Below are 26228 nucleotides of genomic sequence, written 5' to 3' on the forward strand. Positions count from 1 at the left end.
CCCACCCCCCACTGTTCCTCAGAAGTTCTTGTCAACTGCTGGAAATGGCCCACCTTGCCTATCACTACAAAAGGTTTTCTTCCCCCTCCCCCGCCCCCGCTCTCCTGCTGGTAATAGCCCACCTTACCTGATCACTCTCCTTACAGTCTGTATGGTAACACACATTGTTTCATGTTCTGTGTGTATATAAAATCTCCCCACTGTATTTTCCACTGCATGCATCCGATGAAATGAGCTGTAGCTCATGAAAGCTTATGCTCAAATAAATTTGTCAGTCTCTAAGGTGCCACAAGTCCTCCTATCCTTTTTCAGAGGCTGCCTTTCCCCTCCTATTAATTATTTATTCCTTCTTCCCATTTGTGTAACAACTGCATGGGTTGGTGTTAAATTTATACTGTAATACTGTCCATATATACCATTGTCCTTTACTGAATGTAATCTAAACTGCTTACCTTTGTGTCACAGGCCCTGTATGGCTAACAGGGAAAATAGTTTCTCCTTTGACTCAAATGATAGGGAACTGTGTTTCTGGTGTGCAAAATGTGCTTTTTAAGGACATATTGCTGAGTGGAGAGGATATGAACCCTAGCTCATTTCTCAAAGAAATGTTAAAAACAGATAAAATATTATTCAAATTTAATACAAAAATGTAGATTGAAGTAATATCAAGGCTGCAAAGTAAAGCACTCAATCCTCAGGAAAAGACAAAGTTAAGGTTGCTTGTGCACTAACAGTATGGGAGTTCAGCAAGAACAAGTGCACAGTGCTGAATAGGGAACCACACTATGGGCAAAAAATGCTCACAATTTGCACGTATTGTGGGTTTGAAGAGGCTATATTTCTATACAAAATTGCATCTAAATCAAGCTGCCCCATGTGACTAGTATCCTAAGTTGTATGTTGATCATATTTCAGTTTTCAAGGGCTTTTGATTGAAGAAACCATAGGTTTATTAAATAGGTGCTGAGTGGGTGTGACAAGTTCAGACATGTTGGACTGGCACAAATGTCTCCATGGTTAATGCTTGTTGTACTCTTTATTGTTAGAAGTACTGTGAGCTTCTTGATAAAGATCACATACTGAATTCTGCTCCAAGTTAAACTGGTGTAAATCCAGAACAATCCATTGAGTATTAAGACTCATCGAAAGATGAATTAAGAGGAAGACTGGCTTAATGTTTTTTAACATTTTCTGGGTACATTCAATAATAAAAGGGTGCAAATTAATTCCATAAAATATCATGAAGTTTGATTGAGACTGTTTGATACTGCAGTAAAGAGTCAGCATGCATTAGCATTTACAGCTATCTGAGATACTGCAATTATTCTCCTATCTAAACTGAGTTTGGACTGAGCTACTTCCAGATTATAAAGTGATCTGGCTGCCATTTTGTTTTCCGGTTCCTTCTTCCTGGCTCTCTGTCAGCAGCCATCTTTGTCTGAGGTTGACATCTCTGACCAGTCCCAAAGGTCCACTGCTGCCTGGAAGGAGGGAGGGACGGAGAGAGGGATCTGTGTGCGTATGTGTGCACATGGGCTACTGCTGCCAAAGGGAAGGGTCCTTCCAGATTGCTACCAAGTGTATGGGAAGGCAAACGCAGAAGAGGATGACAACAGTTTGAAAACAACCGTCCAGCAAACCTGACTAAGATGAGTCAGACACAGCACTCCATCCAGCCCAGAGGAGCAATCACAGACTCCACAGCCAGAGAGCCAGCCGAGCAGAGCCAAGCTGCGGGGACGACCAAAAGGAAGGACAGAGTTCAGCCACTGGGGGAGTCATAAAAAAAGCAGAGCACAGCCAGGGGGAGCAGACCCTATCAGGAGAGATGCTAGGTTCTGAGCAGAGTCCACTGGGGGGCAATTAGAAAAGGAGGTGAGTGTAGTCTCAGGGGCACCAAAAGGGCAAAAGAGCCGAGCCTTGGGAGGAGTCAGAGAGGTAGCAGAGCCCAACTGCAGGGAACAAGGGTAAACCAGATCGAGAGCAAAGTTCAGATGGTGAAAAATGCATTATCAAGGATCTACAACCTATCCTAAAGGATGACCCATCACTCTCACAGATCTTGGGAGACAGGCCAGTCCTTGCTTACAGACAGCCCCCCAACCTGAAGCAAATACTCACCAGCAACCACACACCACACAACAGAACCACGAACCCAGGAACCTATCCTTGCAACAAAGCCCGTTGCCAACTCTATCCACATATCTATTCAGGGGACACCATCCTAGGGCCTAATCACATCAGCCACACTATCAGAGGCTCGTTCACCTGCGCATCTACCAATGTGATATATGCCATCAGGTGCCAGCAATGCCCCTCTGCCATGTACATTGGTCAAACTGGACAGTCTCTACGTAAAAGAATAAATGGACACAAATCAGACATCAAGAATTATAACATTCAAAAATCAGTCGGAGAACACTTCAATCTCTCTAGTCACTTGATTACAGACCTGAGAGTGGCTATTCTTCAAGAAAAAAAACTTCAAAAACAGACTCCAATGAGAGATTGCTGAATTGGAATTAATTTGCAAACTGGATACAATTAACTTAGGCTTGAATAGAGACTTGGAGTGGATGGGTCATTACGCAAAGTAAAACTATTTCCCCATGTTTATTTCTCCTCCCCCAACCCCCCGTTCCTCAGACATTCTTGTCAACTGCTGGAAATGGTCCACCTTGCCTATCACCACAAAAGGTTTTCTTCCCTCCCCGCCACTTCCTGCTGGTAATAGCTCATCTTAAGTGATCACTCTCCTTACAATTTTCAGAGTACCAGCCGTGTTAGTCTGTATTAGCAAAAAGAAAAGGAGTACTTGTGGCACCTTAGAGACTAACAAATTTATTTGAGCATAAGCTTTCGTGAGCTACAGTTCACTTCATCAGATGCATTCACTGGAAAATACAGTGGGGAGATTTATATACACACACAGAGATCATGAAACAATGGGTTTTATTATACACACTGTAAGGAGAGTGATCACTTAAGATGAGCTATTACCAGCGGGGGGAGGGAGGGAGGGAAGGAAGAAAACCTTTTGTGGTGATAATCAAGGTGGGCCATTTCCAGCAGTTGACAAGAACGTCTGAGGAACAGTGCGGGGGGGAATAAACCTGGGGAAATAGTTTTACTTTGTGTAATGACCCATCCACTCCCAGTCTGTATTCAAGCCTAAGTTAATTGTCAGCCTTTTTGATTATGATGTCAGAGTTGTTTCTGAGGCTGTGGATGGCATTGTGTTCGGCACGGCTGAGGTTATGGGGCAAGTAATGCTGCTTTTCCACAATTTCAGCCTGTGCATGTTGGCGGAAGCACTCTATGTAGAAGTCCAGTCTGTTGTTTCGACCTTCAGGAGGAGTCCACCCAGAATCCTTCTTTTTGTAGTGTTGGTAGGAAGCTCTCTGTGGGTTAGTATGTTGTTCAGAGGTGTGTTGGAAATATTCCTTGAGTTGGAGACATCGAAAATAGGATTCTAGGTCACCACAGAACTGTATCATGTTCGTGGGGGTGGAGGGGCAGAAGGAGAGGCCCCGAGATAGCCCAGCAGAAGAATCTGTCCTAAGAGTATAGTTGGATAGATTAACAATATTGCTGGGTGGTGTGATGGGGCAAGGTCAGATAGATATATTAGCTCCAGGCTAAACAAATCCCTGGTACCAGGTTAAGTGAAATGGAAGCTGCTCCAGGTCAATTTAGACACCTGGGGCAAATTAAGAACTTTCCAGAAGGCAGGGAGAAGGCTATGTTGATTGGGACACCTGAAGCCAATCAGGGGCTGGCTGAAACTAGTTAAAAGCCTCCCAGTCAGTCAAGTGGGTGTGCATGTCAGGAGCTGTGGGAGGAAGTTGCGCTGTTGGAGAGGCTGAGTAGTACACACCATATCAGGCACAAGGAAGGAGGTCCTGAGGTATGGTGAAGTGAGCTTGAGGAAGTGAGGGCTGCTGTGGGGGAAGTAGCCCAGGGAATCGTACATGTCATGTTTCTAAAAGGTCAGCTACCATAGCTGATACTATTAGGGTCCCTGGGCTGGAGCCCAGAGTAGAGGGTGGGCCCAGGCTCTCCCCCCCACACCTTTGCCCCCTGTTTAATCACTGAGACTCGGAGACAACAGAGACTGTACAAGGAAGGATAACTTCTCCTCGCCTCCCTTGCTGGCTTATGATGAAAATGGCTCAGTAGACTGTGACTCTTGTGTCTAGAGAAAGAAGGATTACGTGGAGGGCCTCAGTGAGCCTCTGAGGCTAGCGAAATCCGCCAGGAAACGTGGGACCCACGGAGGCAAGGACAGAGCTTTGTCATAGTGGGTTAAGGGAACCACTGTTGTGGCCCCTTGTGGCATGTAGTAGTTTAGATAGTTTAGTGTCCTTTTTCTTTTGTAGAGAAGCAAAACGTGTGCAACACCGATTGTTTCATGTTCTCTGTGTATATAAATCTTCCCACTGTATTTTCCACTGAATGCATCCGATGAAGTGAGCTGTAGCTCACGAAAGCTTATGCTCAAATAAATTTGTTAGTCTCTAAGGTGCCACAAGTACTCCTTTTCTTTTTGCGAATATAGACTAACATGGCTGCTACTCTGAAAAGAGTCCAGATGGGACATCAGGGCAAGTAAGGGGGAATAGAGATAAAATAGGCCACCCTTATTTTGATTTTATCATGCTTTATCATTTCGTAAATAGTTCATTTGTTTTAAAATATATTGGTGCACAGAAACCTTGAGATTTAGTGGGCTGTATTAGAAACATTGTCCATTATTAAGTATCCATTGTTGTTTGTCCAAGGGCTCAGCTCCTAAATGTAATGGAGATGATAGAAGGGGAAGTCTATTTTGCAGTCCTTGTTCTAAATGAGCAACAATCACAGGTGGTAGAAGAGAGAAAAATGCTTTCCCAATCTTTAGGTGGAGACCTCTTTTAAGTTGTCATTCTCCTCACCCACAAAGCAGTGAAAAACACCAGGGAAGCTCCCTGAATGAATCGCATAGAAATCCTAATCATTCCCCTCCCAACCATCCACAATGGTTGTGTGTGCAGATCTCTCTTCTCCTGCATGGAAAGGTAGGAAACAACAACTACCTCTGAAACCTGTGCATGTACTCTGTAGGACTCTGCTCCACTTTGGGGATAGAGGTGGAACCTGAGTCAGTTGGAGGCAAGAGTGGGAGAACTGGGGCCAGAGCTGGCGGAGATGCACATTATCTCCTCTCTGGCTCCATCTTGCTTAGGTAGAAAAAATAATACAGCCTGGAGACCACTCTCATAGGGGAGGTTGCAGATGGAGGGTGGGAGTGGGGGGAGTGCCAGCTAGCACAGCTGTAGGGACAAGATTTTATAATTGTACTATAAAAATTGATGTAAACTTTGAATTAATTCTGCCAGTCACCCTTTTCGAATTGCAGAAAGGAATGACTGCCTGAGACTGGGATCTTGTTTCCTATATGCATTATAAACTTCCCTCTAGTCATTTCTTTGGTTTAAGGTTTAGTTAGTAAGAGACAGGATCTTGTATTGTGTCTATGTTAATTAGATTAAAGGAATGTTAAAGGCCTTAGCCACAATATAAACTGTTTTGACCACAAGATTTAATGAAGTTTAATTTACAGTGTATTCTGCTGAATATAAAAAATACTGCTGTCTTCTCTGAGAGAAAAGGAGTACTTGTGGCACCTTAGAGACTAACAAATTTATTTGAGCATAAGCTTTCGTGAGCTACAGCTCACTTCATCGGATGCATTCGATGAAGTGAGCTGTAGCTCACGAAAGTTTATGCTCAAATAAATTTGTTAGTCTCTAAGGTGCCACAAGTACTCCTTTTCTTTTTGCGAATACAGACTAACACGGCTGCTACTCTGAAACTTCTCTGAGAGAGATTGTTTGTGTGAATGAGGAATGCATGCATCAGGAAAAGATAAGGTGTGAAAGCCATCACAAATGACCAGATGGTCAAGAAAAAGTGAGAGACTTGAAAACACCAGGAGACAACCAGAAAACATCCGTTGTATCCAATGCTAAACATGTTAGCAGCATTGATGGCCTCAGAGGTGAGGCAATCACCCCAAAGGCAAGACAATAGGAGATAATGATGGAAAGCCAGACAATAACCATCAAATGATAACAGCGGAAAACCCCAAGATTACCACCACTTAAGGACTAATTATTACAGGATGATATTGCAAAATGCATGGACTCAAGTATAAAGCTGGGGTGTTTTGCCATGAAACTCTGGGTTCAGTCTGCCAAAACCTCGGAGCATCAGATCACGACCAACAGAGCCCAGCTCCTCACTCATGTTCAATCTAACTGGCCATTAGATTGACTCGAGCTACTAGCAGCAGACTGGTAACTATAAAAACATCAACTGGCAGGACTGTGTACATGTTTAAAAGCCCTGTTAAAGTTCCTAAGGAAACAAAATATACTTAACTATTACATTGTTTACAAAACCCAAGCACTTATAAGCATGGAAATGAATGGGAAAGGACATCATAAAATCTTACAGCCTCCACATAACAAACACCTTCTTATCAAGTACCATGAGCCACTGCCACTTGAGGTAAAGGAAGATATTTGTAAGTTGTCAAGTACAGACGGATTCTTATGTTCTTTCTAAGCAGTAACCAAACAGAAGGCAACTTGCTCTCACACATAGTTCCCTAGCCTGCTCCCATTGCTATCAGAGGCAAAAGCCTCTCACTTGCATCAATGGGAACAAAAAGTGGACCCAAAACTATCCACAAGGAAAGTGCTGGATTCTTCCAATGAAGACTGGATGCCTTCCTAAAAGATGTGCTTTAGTCAAACACAAATTATTGGGCTAAATACAGGGGTAACTGGGTGAAATTTGGTGGCCTTCTGTTATACGAGAGTTCAGATCAGATGATCTAATGGTCCCTTCTGGCCTTAAAATCAATGAATAAAAATCATTAACAACAGTGCATGAATTTTCAAGGGGATTTAACTGTATAACTAGGATAACTGGAGGGACAGTAACAAAACATTTTTTACCTAGCGGGAGAGACAGGAACATTAAACAAAAGAAAAATGTTCAAATCATAGTATTTTAATGCCTTGTAGGTGGAAAATAGTTTGATTAATCCATTTATATTGTCCAGAAGTGTTCTCCTTTATCCTCTAAGAAAATATGGCAATTTCCCAGCCAAACTAATTTTGCAAGCCAAAGGTGTAGGGACTTTTTAATGACAGCTGATTGCAACCTCAGCGAAGGAGAGGCCACAATACCATAGTATCTGATAGGTATTGTAAAAGACAATCCTTCCCCTCTCACTATCTCACGTCAATGCAAAGGTCATTATGTGTTCTTACTTAATATGCTCAATATCAAATGTTAAAATTGCTGAGAGCATTAGTGGTAACGAAAACTCATATTCTACTTTCAAAATATTCAGGTCACTTAGGGCCAGATTCCAATACGGGCTATTCAACATGAATAAGGGTAACTCCCCAAGTTGTCCCATTGAAGTCACTGGGATTAATCAATATTGGGAAAGGAGGTGTAAAGAGAGGTTTTTCTGAAGGAAAGTACAACATTTATTTAAGAGCTTAGGTGAATGTGATTTAGAAACTCAACAAGGGAAAGAGTGAAACTGACTCCCTAGAGATTCAGATCTGACTTGAATTTCACTAATAGGCACTTAAAATCTGCATTACAGAAATAACTTAATCCAATTTGTTGTAATAAATAAGTTGGATCTGTTCCAAAGATGAACATGGGAAAGAATTTCCCTGCTGCTCTTCATTTTGAAGATTTGTTTTCCTTTAGAATATTAATATGTATAGCTCGTGATCCATAGCCCGATGAATAGGAGTCTTTTAATTGATTCAATGGGCTTTGGATCAGACCTCTCTAACACTTTTCATACAAATATCGCAAAACCAATATACATGGGTGGGTAAGCAGTATTATCCCCATTTTCAATGGAAAAAGGGAGTCACATAGAGGATAAGTGACTTGCCCAATTTCATGCAGAATGTCAGTGGCAGAGCTGGGGGCAGACCTTAGCGCACACTTCAGTGAGGCTGAGGATACTTGGATTGATTCTGGTTCTAATGCTACTATACATGTCTAGGAGCACAAGTCCTTACCTTAACAAAGAGGAAAATCTCATACTCCTTCTGAAAGTTGTCAGTTTCTCCTAAGTTGTTGTTAGCTGGAAATCTGGTGGAAGTTGGGAAGGTGGAGGAAGTGCCCAGGCTCTTATGAAGACTGAATCCAGTAGGAGATGGGATTTTATTTCCAAACACCATCCTTTCTACACATTCATCACTGGGCCTTGGGCTCATCATCTCCATCTCTTCCTGGAGATGCTGGTCCCCTTCAGCCCCTTGCTGAGAGGAAGCTGAACCATTCTCCCCATCAGCTCCTTGCTGAGATGAGACAGAATTGCTGCGGCTGTGTTCTGGGCTCTCCTGACAGCTGATGTCCATGCTTTCTGGAGTGGTGGTGGAAGAAGGAGATGCTGGGTCTTCATGGACTTGCTCATAAAGATGATCCTCTTTTGCTTCCTCTGAATCAAGAATCTCACAGAGGCCAGTGTTCTCTATATTTTCATAGATGTTGGTAAAGCCCCCATTTTCCATGCTGGCTGGTTGGTTGGATTTTGCCTTTCTTTTGGTGTCTTGAGGGGCTGGAGATGGCAACATATAAACACTGTTTAAAAGGAAGCAGTGTTTGTGGTGTGCTTTTTGAATGCACTGGTACACATGACAGGTTTCCAACAATCATTTACGGAGAGCTTTAAATCAATAAACTATATTCCACTGAAGTCAAAGATAAGGGAGGCTCACTTTTAACCCCTTCCTGGCTCAGAGCACTTGCAACTATGTTTAATCACCATTTGCTCTTCCGAATATATTTTAGTCAGACTTCAGTACGTACAATGAATCCAACTCAGACAATTACCAGAGAACAATAAAAGTCAGTTGTGAAGTAAACACTGGTCTTTATCTGAAAGTCTAATATACCTTGGGAATACTTTGCTTAAAGCCTAGAGGACGTAGATCTCACTGAACTGATTTTCTGAGCATCAGTGAAAAGCAAGGGTACCTACTCCTTTGATCACAAAATACCACCAACAATGTAAACAAGCTGCAACACTTCAGTGGTTTATCACAGGCCAGTGAAGAATCAATTACTGAAAAATAAATTCAAGAAGCAGCACAGAGGATAAATCACCAGACTGATTGTCTTGAGATTTGCATTCTCTTCCAGGCTCTGCCACTGACACACTATTTGATCTTCAGCAAGTCAATTCACTTCTGCCTGCCTCAACTTGTCCATTTGTAAAGTGGGGACAATAACATGTATCCATATTTGTAAATTGCTTTGAAATCTAGAAATAAAAGCACTATAAGTGTTAAGTGTTATTATATTACATTTAAAATGTATTTATGCATCTGCCATTTATATCCAGGTTCTTTATACGCCCATTTTTCTTAGAGAGGGCCCAAGTCATGAAGTTTGGATCTGGAGTTGAACTTTCCAAAGTTTGGGGAAGCACAGATTTAATGATTGGATTAAGACATCTCTCATTTTCATGCATCTGCTACACTTTGACTATCTTCCTATTCTTAAGGCTCAACTGCATTCAATCTTGCATGGGTGGATAAGGAAGGAGAGAAGATTCAAGGAAACCTTTCCTCCTGCTCCCCCAGGCAAGGACTTGGCACAGTGAAGTCCCTGTGCTTCTCTGAGTTGACTGCTACAACCATTGGTGGATTCCCCAAAGGGCCTGGGGAAGTTGGGGGGGGGGAAGAGCAGAACTTATACCTCACCTATCTCTGCACAGAACAAAGAGGTGCATGCGCCACCTTTTGACAGGGGTGTAGTGTAGCAGATGCTGTCTCCCTGAGATCAGGAGGCTGTGGATTAAAGTCATTATTTTTGTATTCAGCCTATCAAAGTAATAATAAAAGTCAAACCGCAAAAGTGTAGCAGCCTTTAAACCTACAAGCAGCTGGATTCATCACCTAAATCATTCTGATTTACCTATGTTTAATTTTTATTTAGACAATAAAAATGCTGCAAGTGGAATTTGCATTCCCTATCTGGAACTAACACCATTCCACATAGATAGAGTTAAATAACAGAAAGACAATGAGATACCTTGACACATGATTACTTTATTGGATAGGCACAAACTGAGGACTTCAGGGATGTATAATTCATATTCAGTGTGTTATTCACGTAATCCTGCCTGATCCACAAGCAATGTCAGCAAGCAGAACAAAGCCCATTTCCCCTTCGCTGTTTCCATGTGTAACTGGCACATTGCTTGAACAGCTTCTCAAATCCAAATTAAAAGATCAAACATCATAAAAAATCATGTGTCAGGCTCCCATAACCATGAGATTGGCTTACAAATCATGAGATTTTAAAATAATAAATATGGGGTTCTTTTGATTTACTTTCTGTTTTTCAAACTTCACAAGTTAATGGGTCCTGTTTTCATGCTTTTCTGTCCTGTCATGAAGGTTAGAAACGTACATTTTTTAAATGAAAGCTGAAATTCTTGAACAATCATTTGTCTGCTGGACCTGCGGCTTCAGATAAAAGATGAAGGGTTAAATTCTGGCTCTATTGAAGTCGACGGGAGTTTTGCCATTAAACGCAGCCAAGATCTCACACCAGATATTGCAAAACTTGCAATACAATCATAAGAGTTGGCACCAGTGACATTTTGATGGGCTCTGAATTCTACACAGCTCCCAAAAACTATATTAAAGGCCTGATTCCACAGTCCTAGGCAAACACCCTGTCTCCTCCTCTATGAATGTGGAGGTCCCCCTGGTGGTGAAACTGGTGCACTTGCACTCTATAAGAGGGCTGAATTCAAAGCAGGGAGTCAGCTTCATGAGAGCTCCCTGAATAAGAAGGGCCAGGCAATGGTTGCTAAAGCCAGATGATCTTCTGCCGTATGAAACCTTCAGCTGGTCTCACACATAGAGCAGATATGCTAAGACGCTTCTGCAGGGCAACTTCAGGCAAATTTGCATCGCTCCCAGCACACAAATCTGCAACTCGGGCTGAGCACTAGAGCAGTGGATATGGTCTCAAATGCACACCCAACACAGCCATGGACTTAAATAGAATGTTTGGGTGCACGAGGAAAGTAGGGTCGTGCCTTATGACTTGTTTTCTTTATTCCTCCGAATTTTATAGAGCATACTGTGTGGATCCACCCCCACCTTATAAAACCCAAGGTGTATCTCAGGGGAAGATGGGTGGGGATGGAGAGAAAGCACCTGAAAGTTGCAGTTCAGTTCAGAAATGTTATTTCAACAGTAACATTTTTAAAAGGCTTTGCAGGAAAAGCATCTCTTTCCATATTCATCTTGCGGAGTGAAATGTGTTGCCCTACAACAGCTGCCTCAGTCCAGCCTTCTCCAAACTTACCCTCTCTTAAAGGTCCAAAAAGTCAAGAAGGCATATTAGTTAGAGCTTGTTTGTTAGTTATTCTATTATATACAGCCCAAAGAACCTGGGAGGGATGGGAAGGAGGGGAACCCATTGGTTTTGTATGACATTTTTATTTGGTTTGCAAATTTCTTGCTTTTAAGAAAACGCTTTGTGTGTTTTCAAGCTTTTCAAGAACACAGATGCACTTTGCTGTCTAACCTGTGCTGTTCAAAGACTTCTCTGATGAAGGACTTCATGCTGTAAGCACTCTCTGGGCATAACTCCCATTGATTTCAAGAGATACCTTATGCATAGAGTGCTTGCAGGATCAGACCCTCTAAGGCCATCAAAATGCTTCTCTTGTTTTCTCCCTGCTGCCACCCAGTCTTAAAAATCACTGAGAAGGGAAAAAAGAAAATCTATCATCACCACTGATGACTGCTTTTGAGGAGAACCAACATGCAGCTTCCATAGATCTAAATCACCACAATCAGTTTTTTGCAGAGAAAGCAATTGCAGCAAGTAGCAGCACCTGCTGAAAATGAACAAGAAGGCAGGTAAAATACAAATATTATGCAACAGTTTGAAACCTGGTTTTTCCATACTTTTCAATAATAAAAATCACTTTTACCACTTCTCTTTCTCCACCCCGGTGCTTGCACAGAACACAGCTTCATTCCTCTAGAAGAGTTGGACTTGACTCCACTGTTTTGCACTTCATTTAGTTATTTATGCTTTTTATTCATTATTATTTTTTAACCTTTATATTGGTCACAACCAAGATGGGCCTTAGTTTGCCAGGACCTGTACAAATATAATAAATGAGAGTTCCTTTCCCCCCAAAAGCTTACTATCAAAAATTGGTGTACAATTTATACCCATGCAAGGTGTGTGCAAAATGGGTGTAGAATGCTATTCTGATCTAATAGCATTTTATATCTACTTTGCACAGTATAAAGGACTATATAAGGTGCAAAGCAGTGAAGAATCTGGCCCTCTCTCTCTACATCTAAGAAAGTATTTATTCAAAATAAATCTGGGAAATGAAAAATAGACCCCCGTTTCACCTTATGGCTTTATCTTCACTATAATTTTTTGTGTTCCAATACACTGAAAAGTCAAATTAACTAAAATGATTCTGACTATGATTTTGCAGTTAGTATGAGTAAAACCAAATTATTATCAATGGGTAAAATTTTCAATGAGTAAAGAAGTATTTTTCTTTTCTTAATTCATTCTCTTTCTGAGATAATATACGTTAGGCAGGATAAGTTGCTTGTTTAGACCATCCAGACTCAACAAGCCTGGTACTGTATTTTTTCATAGATTCAAAGATTTTTTAAACCAGAGCAGATCTTTCGATCATATAGTCTGACTTATTGTATACCATAAGTTATAGAATTTTACCCAGTTATCCCTGTATTGAGCCCAATAGTTTGTGTTTAATTAAAGTATATCTTCTTGAAGACTTCAAGAGATGGAAAATCCACCACTTCTTTTGGTAGTTTGTTCCAATAGTCAAACAACGTTGCTGTTAAAAAGGCGTGTTTTTTTCTGATTTGAATTTGTCTGCCTTTAAAATTCCAGACAGTGGTTCCCATTGTGCCTTTCTCTGTTGTATTAAAGAGTCCATCACTACCAGTATTTTCTCTCTATAAATGATTACGCTGTAATCAAGATACTTTTTGATAAACTAAACAGATGGAGCTCCTTCAGTTTATAGCTCTGAGGCATTTTTCCCAGTCCTTGAATATTTTTTGTGGCTCCTCTTTGCACCATCTTCACCCTTCCTTTGATTCTGATCCCACTGTAATCCACTGGACACAGAGTTTCACCTTACAGCACTATCACTGAGATCAGAATCTGGCCCAGAGAGTGTTCAACCAAGGGGCTTGATAATGCTCTCACTTACTCCAGTGTTCTATGAACTGTCCGTGGAATAGAACTAAAATGCTAAATTAGTTATTTTAAATGCCCTATTCTTCCTATACAAAAAAATCAATGTGAAATAATGAAGCAGCCCACATTACTAACTAGATAAAGACAAGAAAATCAGAGACAGGAATCAACTGAGTTACTCTGACGTAAACTAGCTGAGGATCTGCTCTTTCATATGTACAAAGAGAGAAGCTACTTAGCGTGTATTTTTCTAAGGTCACTCGGGGGGTAACTATAATTTGAACTCTGTTACAGCCCTTAATTTTTTTTCCCCTGCACTACAATGGACAGACTTTCATGCATTAGGAGGAACTTACTAAAGTAAAAGTTAAGGGCCACATCCTTAGCTGGTGAAGTCAATGGAGCTTTACATCGTAAATTATCTAGCCCAACATTTTAAAAAGGTAATAGTAGCAAAAGTCAGAACTGAAAATGGAGAGGTCTGGGAAAATGAATGATTAAAATGAGGCAAACAACATTCTTGGAAACATTCAGTGAAAACTAGAGCCTGTAACTAGAAGATGCTGAACATGCTCAGCGATCACATATTGCAGTGGTTGTTGGAGGATCTCAGCACCTCACAGGATTGAACACTTAATTTGCATTCGACACAGCCATCACTAGTGGAATCGTGACATTTGATGGCTATTTAGACTGTCTAGTTTATAAAGTATTATATGAAAGCTCAAATTTCTCCAAGCCTTTGGAAATCTGTAGTGAATTTATTTTTCTTAATACTCACCTGATACTCAATAGTTTTTCTATTTGAGTTTTGAAACTTTTCCAGAAAAAGATCTAGGAATCTTTGCAAATAGTTCCATGAAGATTCTGGCTCTACATGCAGTGGAAGTGAAATAAGAATAATATGTTAGGTTCTTGATAACACAAACTTGTTGCATCTTGTCAGAACCTAGACTACGAGTTCTTTGAGACAAGGACAGTCTTTTTACTCTGACATTCTGTTAGACCTAATTTGGGGGCTCATTACTGTCACAGTTCAGGGGGCCTGAACCTATATTCTCCCTCCTTGGTTCAGGAAGGGCACCCATTCTAGGCTCCTGGCTTCCCAATCATCGTCAGTCTTGGATGATGATCCATGTCTCTCTCCTTCCTGACCAGGGTATTTCCAGACTACACAGTTCCCTACCTATACTGTGACCACTCCAGGGAAGTCAGCCTGCCTAAGTCAGCCTGCTTTACTGTTCTCCTCAGAAATGGTACACAGTATAATTGCCACAGTTAAGCTACCATGCAGCTCTTTCTAAGCAAGCACATTTATTCTTAAGGTAAAAGCATTAAAGAGAAAACATTTAAAAAATAAAAGAACCTAGACGCATGCTAATAAGCTTACCAGAGATCACCCTCTCACACCAACAAGGGCTTTGGTTGGTGATTAGTACTTCAAATTGCACACAGGGGTTTTTCCTGTGGTCACAAATCCATCACAGCTTCAACTTAGAACAAGCATCTCAGGAGTACATTTACTCCTTTATACAGTTTATCATTGAAGAGCCTCATGTAACAGGTGATCCAAAGACAAAAGTTCCCCCCTCAGGGTGAAGCTTCAAAGACTAAGTCCCTAGGTGGGAATTTGCAACCCCCTCCTCCCAAGAGCTGCCTAGGAATTCCACTTCACATATATTGTCCCAAGAGATCATTCATGTCTGCTACATTGTTCAACACAGTCTTCTGAAACCCACAATACTTCCCAGAGATTGCATTAATCCTGTATTCCTCCCAAAGAAGTGCCATACAAATCCACAATAATGAACAGTTGCATGTTTAATACAATCAACTCCTAAAATATTTAAACTTAATTCAATAATGTTATACTTATCTCCCTTCCTGTTAGGCTGGATGTCAACACTACAGCCAGGCTGGATGTCAACACTACAGCCATACCGACTCTCTGATGATCCTGCTTTGATTCACACTGCACCAGATACCTGGTTGACAACAATATCATGTACATGGATTCTGCTGTATCATCCAGTCCGGACTTGGTTGGACATAAAAGGTTAGTGCCCCATCTCATATCAAATTGTGAATGGCTGAGGTTTTATTCACTACTGACCTTGCATTAAACATCACATGAAGACCAGGATCTTTGTCCAACACTGTAACCTCCCATGAGACAGGAAGCATAACCAGCAGCACCAAGTTCTGCTTACTGCAAGATATTTTTCTTCCCTTGTCTCTCCACTGTCCACTTCCACAAAGATTAAAAATGCCATGCCCTCACACCCTGCCCTGCCACCGCCCAAATACTATATAATGTAGCCAAACTGTTCAAATATGGATGCCTAAACTTAAGCACCAAAATAAGTGTTCTGACTTTCAGAGATCCAGAGCATCCACAAGTCCTGAGAAGGCTTCTTTTGGACTGTGTGTGATAGATGAGCAATTTCTGGCTGAGGGAGTGTTACAGCTCAGCATGGCCTGTGCATCCTGCCTAGGGTTGCCAACTTTCTAATCGCACAAAACCGAACACCCCTGCAACACTCCTTCCCTGAGGCTCCATCCCTTCTCCGAGGCCCCGACTTGACCCTTCTCAAAGGCCCCACGCCCCACTCACGCCATCCCCCCCTCCGCTGTTGCTCGCTCTCCCCCACCCTGACTCACTTTCACTGGGTTGGGGCAGGGGGTTGGAGAGTGGGAGGGTTCTGTCTGGGGGTGTGGGCTCCAGGGTGGGGCCAGAAATTAGGAGTTCAGGGTGCAAAGGGAGCTCCAAACTGGGGCAGGGAGTTGGGGTGCCGAAGGGGGTGAAGGCTCCAGCTGTGGGTGTGGGCTCTCGGGTGGGGCTGGGAGGTTTGAGGTGCTGGAGCGAAGAGGCTCTCTCAGGGTTCCCTCTCCACTCTGAACTCTAGGGTACAGATGTGGGGACCTGTATGAAAGCCCCCAAGCTTATTTCTAGCAGCTTAGGTTAAAAACTTCCCCAAGGCACAAATCCTTTGTCCTTGGATGGTATGCTACCACCACCAAGTGATTTAGACAAAAATCAGGGAAAGGACCACTTGCCGTGGTGGGGAGAGGCACCCCTATTCCTCCAAAATATCCCAAGCCCTACACCCCGTTCCTGGGAAGGCTTGAGAAGAACATACCAACCAAATAGGTAAACCAGATTCTTAAAAAAACTGAACTTTATTATAAAGAAAAAAAAAGTAAAAGAAGCACTTCTGTAAAATCAGGATGAAAGGTAACTTTACAGGATAATCAGATTCAAAACGCAGAGGATTCCCCTCTAGGCAAAACTTTAAAGTTACAAAAAACAAGGATAAACCTCCCTCTTAGCACAGGGAAAATTCACAAGTTGAAAACAAAAGGTAATCTAATGCGCCCTGCCTTATTACTTACTCTTTTTGCAATATTGAGACTCACTTTAGGATGGTTTATAGAAGGAGTTTTCTGACCTGGTGCTTCTGTGTGTGTGTGTTCTCTTGGGAAGCAAAGAGCACAAACAAAGCCTTCCCCCCACCCAGATTTGAAAGTATCTTCTTTCCCCATTGGTCCTTTTGGTCAGGTGCCAACCAGGTTATTTGAGCTTCTTAACCCCTTACAGGTAAGAAGGAGTTCTAGGCTACCCTTAGCTGTATGGTTATGACAAGCTCCCAGCTGGGGCAGGAGTTTGGGGTATGGGAGGGGATGTGGGATCTGGGGTGGGGCCAGGGAGAGGGGTTTGGAATGCAGGAGGGGGCTCAGAACTGGGGCAGAGGGTTGGGGTGAAGGAGGGGGTGTGGGCTGCAGGCTATGGAAGGGGGCTCAGGGCAGGGGTGCAGACTCTGGTAGGAAGTTATGGTGAAGGAGGGGGTGCAGGAGTGGGTTCCAACCTAAGTTCCCTCTAAGCTGCACAGCCACGCAGCAACCTATTAAGCACCGTGCAAGCGCTCAGGGCTGTGCGGGGAGAGCCCTCGCCCCAACCCAGCCCAGCCACAGATGTGCCACAGCTGGGTGAGAGGCACCCCTCATCTGGCCCCAACCCAGCCTCAGCCGTGTGGGGGTCGTGGGAGAGGTGCTTCTCCTGTGGCACCAAATCAGCCCCAGCCTGGGCTTGCTGTGGTGGGGAGAGGCACCCTTCCCCCCACCCAGGTGCTGCTGTGGGAAAGGAGAGTTTGGGGGAGTTCTCTCTCCCTGTCGCAGCCTCGGGGCAGCCTGCACCCCAAACCCGTCATCCCTGGCCCCACAAATGCAAAAAATCAATTGAAATAAGAGCCAAACATCATGCATGCCAAGTCTTCGGCAAGAGTCTCCACATTCTTGTGTGACATTTACTCATGACCTTGCTTCTTGCAGATCGGACTATACAGCCATAAGAGAACATAGGAGATATCCTGATGTCATTGTAAAATATTACAGACAGCCATACACGTGTCCTTAGGAGTACCATTTTACAGGGAATGGGAGGACATGTGTGGGTAGAGTTCTTCTCCTGTTACATTCATTTCTTCAGATTAATGGGACAACTTTCAACTTGAAATCTAATCAATTTAATTAAATTAAAAATAGTTGCAGATCCTACACCTGCCACTTTATGGTTTCATAAATCACATTTTCTAATACTTTTGTGTTTTCTCTCCCCTCAGCTGTGTGCAAGATCCACACAAACACCCGGGTAAACTGACTAATAGACTACTTAGGGGGGAAATATAGAAATAACTATACACAAAGCTCTGCCCAATTCATAAAATAAACTGAAAAAATGTAGAGGAAAACATATTTTTCTGTTAGTTCAGTTATAGCAATCTAATTATTACTGGTAACAGAATAGCAGTAAGGAAATGTGTGATTTTAAGGAGATGGTATTCCCTGAAATTTAAGAACAAATTTAATGCAGTTGTCTGAGCTGGTAAAATTTCACATTTTGTTTTTATTTGAACCAAAATCAAAAGTTAGTTAGGAATTGTTTTTCATTAAAGGAATGTGGTTCCCAGCCTGCAGTCCCTCCTATTTTCTGAATATGTCTAGCCAAAAACTGAGGTATTTTGTAACCAACATATCTTTTGCAAATGGATGAAGTAAAGCACCTGTAACACCAGTACCCTTATACTGAGCTTTTTGAGACAAAATATTATTATTTTTATTGCAGTGGCGCTAAAATATGTGTTAGGTGCCCTACAGATTTAGAAAAAGACAGTCCTTTCTTGAAAGCCCTTGCAATCTAAACAGGTGAACACAACATACAAGCAAAGTGGTCTCGGTGACAAAAAGGGACATGGCTTGCTAGTTCCTTGTTTTGACTTTGTTTTTATAAATAAAAATAAAATAAATATTATTGCTGACTCCTTTTTGAAGGCATTGTGGTATAAATGAGTCTTAAAGATCTTATCTAGACCAGTATTTAAGGTTTGATATTCAAGTGCTAAGACATTTTAAAAGTATATATAGTCAAGGCATGCTGCCTTTCACAGGGGTTAAACTGGGCAAGTAAAGTGGACTTAAATCCTATTGAAGTTTTGGAAGTTAAGCCCATGCTTAAATGTTTTGGTGAACAGGGATGTGATTACTCACATTTAAGATTAAGCACATGAGTAAGTGCTTTGCGGAATTAAAGCCAATAGGAATATCCTTTTAACTATGAATCATTGTATAAACAGAATGCTTCTACTTTAAGGAGTATGTTAGAGGCTGGTAAAATGCCTGGTTTGTATGAAAAATAGGAAAATGTATACAAAGATTAAATAGGTTAAAGGGCTCGGAGCTCCCTCCTCTTGTTTCTGCATACTCTCCCACTGCCTTAAATTTCTATGCTATAAAATGGCAAAAATATCTTTTTATGAGAATACAGTAAGGTCACTTATAAGGGACATATCCTTTTTCTACTGAAAAATGAGCATGCAGTAATTCATGTACATAAATACTTATAACTATGTCAGATTCAAATCAAGGTTTCTGCGTGTTTTTTTAAAGTCTGAGCAGCTGCCAATATTCAACCTATTTATCATTTTTATCTGAATTCACCTGGGATGATTTATACACTTTTGTAGTTTACCACACCTCGAATACTGCGTGCAATGCTGGCCACTCCATCTCAAAAAGATACATTAGAATTGGAAAACGTACAGAGAATGGCAACAAAAATGATTAGGGATATGGAACAGCTTCCATATGAGGAGGGATTACAAAGACTGGGACTATTCATTTTACAAAAGAGATGACTAAGGGGAGTGTGACAAAGCTCTGTCCTTGCCTCCGTAGGTCCTGCGTTTCCTGGCAGATTTCGCTAGCCTCAGAGGCTCACTGAGGCCCTCCACGTAACCCTTCTTTCTCTAGACACAAGAGTCACAGTCTACTGAGCCATTTTCATCATAAGCCAGCGAGGGAGAAGTTATCCTTCCTTGCACAGTCTCTCGTCTCCCAGTCTCAGTGATTAATCGGGGGAAAAGTGGGGGAGGGGAGCCCGGGCCCACCCTCTACTCCGGGCTCCAGCCCAGGGACCCTAATAGTATCAGCTATGGTAGCTGACCTTTTAGAAACATGACATGTACAATTCCATGGGCTATTTCCCCCACAGCAGCCCTCCCTTCCTCAAGCTCCACTTCACCCTACCTCAGGGCCTCCTTCCTTGTGCCTGATATGGTGTGTACTACTCAGCCTCTCCAACCGCGCAACTTCTTCCCACAGCTCCTGACATGCCCTCACACCTGACTGACTGGGAGGCTTTTAACTAGTTTCAGACAGCCCCTGATTGGTTTCAGGTGTCCCAATCAACCTAGCATTCTCCCTGCCTTCTGGAAAGTACTTAATTGGCCCCAGGTGTCTTAACTGACCTGGAGCAGCTGCCATTTCACTTATCCTGGTACCAGGGATTTGTTTAGCCTGGAGCTAACATATCTATCTCCCACTACTCTTCCATAACCATCTGGCCTTGCTCCGTCACATATCGCCCCCCTCTGCTCAACACCATAGAGTTGGGCAACTTGGGACACCAGGCAGTATGCTCGTGACAGACCATCAGCGTTGCCATGATGGCATCCAGCCCTGTGCCATACGCAGAACTGGAATGGTTGGAGGGATAAGAACCACCTGGTGACCCTTGCATTCTTTTCCTTATTCCGCTGCATCCACTGGAGGGGTGCATGGTACGTCACAAGAGTAAATCACCGGCCTAAGAGGTAATAACGCAGTGTCTCCATAGCCCATTTGACAGCAAGGCATTCTCTCTTGACTGCTGCATATTTCTGTTCTCTTGGGAGAAGCTTTCTGCTTAGGTAGAGGATTGGGTGTTCCTCTTCTCCCACCATTTGCGACAGAACTGCTCCCAACCCCACCTCGGAAGCGTCTGTTTGTAAAACAAATTCCCTGTTAAAGTCCGGGGCTATGAGTACGGGGTCATTACAGAGGGCTGTCCGAAGGTTGTAAATGCCCGCTCTGCTGCATCGCTCCACTTTACTATGTCTGGACCTCAGCCTTCACTAGGTCTGTTAGGGGACTTGCCCTAGTGGTGAAGTGGGGAATAAACAGTTGGTAGTAGCCTACCACACCTAGGAACGCATGAACCTGCTTCTTTCGGGTCGGCCGGGGCCAGTTTTGAATTGCCTATAGCTTATTTGTTTGGGGCTTCACTATGCCCCTTCCCACAATATATCCCAGGTACCTAGCCTCGGCTAGCCCTATAGTGCATTTAGCGGGATTAGCAGTGAAGCCAGCCCGCCTTAAGGTGAGCAGTACTGCCTCATCTTTCTCCAAGTGGGTTCCCCAGTCTGCTGTATGGATGATGACATCATCTAGGACTGCAGCTGCATAACTAGTATGGGGGCACAGCAGCTTATCCATGAGGCGCTGGAATGTGGCTGGGGCCCCATGTAGCCCAAAACGGAGGACAGTGTAGTGGAATAGCCCATCCGGGGTGGAGAATGCTGTCTTTTCTTTAGCTTCTTTGGTCAGAGAAATCTGCCAGTACCCTTTCGTCAGATCCAGTGTAGTCAAGAATCGGGCACTACCCAGTTGGTCAACCAGTTCGTCGATGCGTGGTATAGGGTATGCATCAAACTGGGATATTTCATTCAGTCGGTGAACATCATTACAGAATCTTATGGTACCGTCAGGTTTAGGCACTAGAACAATTGGACTGGACCACTGGCTGTAAGATTCTTCAATAACCCCTAATTCTAACATTTTCTTTACTTCGGCCTTGATTTCCTCTCTTTTGGCTGCTGGGATTCGGTAGAGTCTCAATGTTACCTTGGCTCCGGGGATGATGCGGATATGGTGATAGGTCTCAGTCATCTGCCCTGGTTTTGTAGAGAACACATCTCGGTTGCGATTAATCATGTCGGTTGCCTCTATCTTTTGGATCGGCATCAAGTCGGATGATATCCTCACTTGCTCGTGTAAGTTATCCTCCTGGGGAAGGGTCTCCTGCATGACTAAGCATGTCTCTCAATCATGCCAAGGTTTTAGAATATTGATGTGGTAAATTTGCTCCGATTTCCGGCGGCTTGGCTGCCGCACCTTATAGTTCACCTCTCCCACGGCTTCGATTATTTCGTAGGATCCCTGCCACTGGGCCAAAAGTTTACTTTCTGCTGTGGGCACCAGTATCATCACTCGATCCCCTGGTTGGAACCGTCGAAGCTTCGCTTGGTGGTTATAATGAGTTTTTTGGGTCTCCTATGCTCTCTCCAAGTGTTCCCGTACAATGGGCGTAACTCGGGCTATCCGATCTCTCATCTGTAGTACATGCTCAGCTATGTTCCTTTCGGGATTTGGCTCCTCTTCCCAGGCTTCTCTGGCTATATCCAATATGCCCCGAGGATGGCGCCCATATAGTAGTTCGAATGGAGAGAAACCCGTGGAGGCTTGCGGAACCTCCCGGATGGCAAACATGAGGTAAGGCAATAGGGTATCCCAGTCTTTCCCATCCCGGCTCACCACTTTCCTGATCATGGCCTTGAGGGTCCTATTGAACCTTTCCACAAGGCCTTCTGTTTGCGGGTGGTATACAGAGGTCCGGAGGGCTCGTACATGGAGCAGTGAACAGAGATCTTTCATCAACTTGGACATGAAAGGTGTCCCTTGATCAGTCAATATCTCCTTGGGTAGCCCAACCTGGGCAAAGATCTGTACCAGCCCCTTAGCTATTGTCTTGGAAGCCGTGTTGCGCAGGGGAACAGCTTCCGGGTACCAGGTTGCATAGTCCAGTACAAAAAGCACATGTTGGTGGCCCTGAGCTGTTTTCTCTAGGGGCCCTACCAGATCCATGGCTATCCATTCAAAAGGAAACTCTATTATTGGAAGAGGTACCAAAGGAGCCTGCAAGTGTCGGCGAGGGCTATGTAACTGACACTCCGGACAAGAGGTGTAGTATCGCCGGACATCTTCATGTACTCTAGGCCAGAAGAACCTCCGCAGGATCCGTGCCTGGGTTTTCTCTACCCCTAGGTTTCCTCCAAACAGGTGAATGTGGGCGAGACTCAATTTGGCTTTTTGATGCTTTCGTGGCACCAGAAGTTGTTGTATCTCTTGCTTCTGCATTTGCACCACGCGGTACAGGAGATCTTTCTTAACTATAAAGTAAGGTCCGGGCCCCCGGACCTTCCCATCCACGGTATTCCATCAATCTCGGCCACCTCTTTCCTGGCGTTATCATATCTGGGGTTCTCCGCCTGGTCCTGCCCAAAAGTCTCTCTCCCGGGACTAACCTGCCCAAGCTCCCAGGGGCCGGCTTCTGCTTCTTCCAAATGGCTCGCCGCCGTCATGGCTGAGGGTAGCTTCTGGCTCACCTTCTGTGGTGGAAGTTTCTCTGTTGGCTGCTCATGTCCATCTGCCTACTAGGGAGGTCTTCTGGCCCTGGGTCAGGATCCGGGTTTCCAAGACCTTTGTGGCCTTCCTCCCCTTTTTTGTCTTCCAGGTCTTTCAGCGGGCTGAGACCAGATCCTGAGAAATCTCAGTGACATCGGGGGTTGACATTCCCCCGGTGACGAGTCGCTGTCCTCAGGGTCCCCACCTCCCTCCAGCCTCTCCGGGGGGAGTAAATTATCAAACCCTGGATAGTCCCTCCCAATGACTACAGGATATGGGAGTTTAGGAACTACGCCCACAGTCACCTCAATGGGGTTTCCCTGAACCTCTGTCTCCACTGGGATGGTGGGGTAATGGCTCACGGCCCCATGCACACATGTCACTGCTATGCGTTCGGCTTGTAGCAGCTGACTATTTTTTACCAGCTTACCCGATATGAGGGTGATAGCACTCCAAGAGTCCACAAGCGCTGTAGTCTCTGCTCCATTCATCCTCACTGGTCTCGTGTAATTATGCGAGGCTAATGCAACCCCCACGAGGTGGATAAGAGAGCATGGGACCTCTCAATCCCCCAAGTTACATTGCATAGGCTCCTTGCTGCTGCGACACTGTGCTGCTATGTGTCCCCACTCCTCACATGTATAACATCTATAATTGCTTTTAATCACTCCCCCATCCCGGAGGTTAAGTCCTGGGCCCCCCCCCCATTCAGGCCAATCCCTTCCTTCTGGGATCCCCGCTGGGTTTTCGGCCCCCCGTTCTTCCACCTAGGACTCCCCAGGGGTTTGGCTGCCCAACCTTCCAGGGTTGGGGGTCAGGTGCTTGCTTCGAAAGAGGCCTTCCTTGGGTAGTCGGGTCAGTACCCTGGCTGTCATCTGTCTTTCTACCAGTGTTGTTATCTCATCATCATGGACAGATCGTTCTGGCCTGCCCATTTGCAGAGATCTGGCGGCAGTCCCCGCATGTAATGGTCTATGACCAGGGTTTCCAAAATCTCCTCCGGCCTGCACACTTCGGGCTGTAACCACTTCTGTGTGAGGTGTATGAGGTCGAATAGCTGGGACCTCGTGGGTTTGTTCTCCTGGTATTTCCACTCATGGAACCTCTGGGCCCTTATCGCTGCCGTTACCCCTACTCGTGCTAGGATCTCTGCCTTCAGACGGGTATAGTCAGTGGCATCTGTGGCAGGCAAGTCAAAGTAGGCCTTCTGGGCCTCTCCATACAAAAAAGGGGCGAGGATGCTGGCCCATTGCTCTTGGGCCCACGCCTCATGCTGAGCCTTCCTTTCGAATGATAGGAGATATGCCTCTACGTCATCTCTTGACGTCATCTTTGGCAGACAATCAGTGGCCCTCAGGGTTTGCGTCCTGTCGGACCCCTGGGCCTGGGTGGTGAGGATCTTCAGCTGGTCCACCATCTCTCTCAAGAAAGCACGATCTTGGGTTGCCTGCCTCATCAATAATTGATTGGTTTCCTGCTGTAGTTGCATAGAATCCTGTTGTGCCATTGCCTGAACCCGGGTGGCCTCCTGCTGGGCTGCCGTGGCTTGTACCAGAGCTCTTACTATCTCCTCCATTGTGGTACAAAGCAAACAAACAAAAACAAAAACAAAAAAAATCCAAACCCCCAGTGCACTTTTTTTTTTTAAAAAAAAACTTTTCTTCTGCCATGCTGTGAATGAAATTCCACTTCTGACACCAGTTGTGACAAAGCTCTGTCCTTGCCTCCGTGGGTCCCGCGTTTCCTGGCAGATTTCGCTAGCCTCAGAGGCTTACTGTGACCCTCCACGTAATCCTTCTTTCTCTAGACACAAGAGTCACAGTCTACTGAGCCATTTTCATCATAAGCCAGCAAGGGAGGCGAGGAGAAGTTATCCTTCCTTGTACAGTCTCTTGTCTCCCAGTCTCAGTGATTAATCAGGGGGTAAAGGTGGGGGGGGGGGGAGAGGCCGGGCCCACCCTCTACTCCGGGCTCCAGACCAGGGACCCTAATAGTATCAGCTATGGTAGCTGACCTTTTAGAAACATGTACAATTCCCTGGGCTACTTTCCCCACAGCAGCCCTCACTTCCTCAAGCTCCACTTCACCCTACCTCAAGGCCTCCTTCCTTGTGCCTGATATGGTGTGTACTACTCAGCCTCTCCAACTGCGCAACTTCTTCCCACAGCTCCTGACATGCACTCCCACCTGACTAACTGGGAGGCTTTTAACTAATTTCAGCCAGCCCCTGATTGGCTTCAGGTGTCCCAACCAACCTAGCCTTCTCCCTGCCTTCTAGAAAGTTCTTAATTTGCCCCAGGTGTCTTAATTGACCTGGAGCAGCTGCCATTTCACTTATCCTGGTACCAGGGATTTGTTTAGCCTGGAGCTAATACATCTATCTCCTACTACTCTTCCATAACCATCTGGCCTTGCCCCTTCATAGGAGATATGGTAAAGGTTTATAAAATCATTAATTGTGTGGAGAAAAAGAAGAAAGTGTTATTTACCCCTTCACATAACACAAGAACTAGGGATCACATAATGAAACTAATAGGCAGCAAGTTTACAATAAACATAAGTACTTCATACAATAACCATCAACCTGTGGTACTCGTTGCCAGGAGATATGAAGGCCAAAAGTGTAACTGGGTTAAAAAAAGAACGAGGTATGTTCAGGGAGGATAGGTCCATGAATGGCAATGAGCCAAGGTGATCAGGGACACAACCGGGTATTCCTAAACTTCTAACTGCCAGAACTGGGACTGGACAACAGGGGATGGATCATTCATTAATTTCCCTGTTCTTTTCATTTCCTCTGAAGCATCTGGCACTGGCTGCTGTCAGAAGACAGGATACTGAGCCAGATGGATCATGTCATACTCACATGTCTGAAGCACGGTCATGGATAGGTATAAACTGTTCAGGAAGGACAGGCCGGGAAGAAAAGGTGGAGGAGTTGCACGGTATGTAAGAGAGTAGTATGATTGCTCAGAGCTCCAGTATTAAACTGGAGAAAAGCCTGTTGAGTGTCTTTGGGTTAAGTTTAGAGGCGAGACCACGACATCACCCTTGTTGCTGAGCGTCTGCTATAGACCACCAGATCAGGAGGATGAAGTAGACGAAGCTTTCTTTGGACAACTAACAGAAGTTTCCTG

At 44.1% G+C, this 26228-nt stretch overlaps 1 protein-coding gene across 6 annotated transcripts in view; it reads right to left on the reverse strand.

Annotated features, from left to right (window-relative positions):
* CLIC5 (chloride intracellular channel 5) overlaps window positions 1-26228 on the reverse strand; it is a 138804-nt gene that overhangs the window by 108415 nt on the left and 4161 nt on the right. The window contains exons 2-4 of one of the 6 annotated variants that reach the window (XM_043510137.1): window positions 14096-14187; window positions 10204-11950; window positions 8103-8644 (exon numbers count right to left, since the gene is read on the reverse strand). In XM_043510137.1, coding sequence (XP_043366072.1) covers window positions 8103-8644; window positions 10204-10288 — 627 coding nt within the window. In that variant the 5' untranslated portion in view covers window positions 10289-11950; window positions 14096-14187. The other 5 variants (XM_043510140.1, XM_043510139.1, XM_043510136.1 and 2 more) reach the window with 5 other exon arrangements.

This window comes from Dermochelys coriacea, chromosome 3 (genome assembly GCF_009764565.3).
Source record: "Dermochelys coriacea isolate rDerCor1 chromosome 3, rDerCor1.pri.v4, whole genome shotgun sequence".
NCBI lineage: Eukaryota > Metazoa > Chordata > Testudines > Dermochelyidae > Dermochelys > Dermochelys coriacea.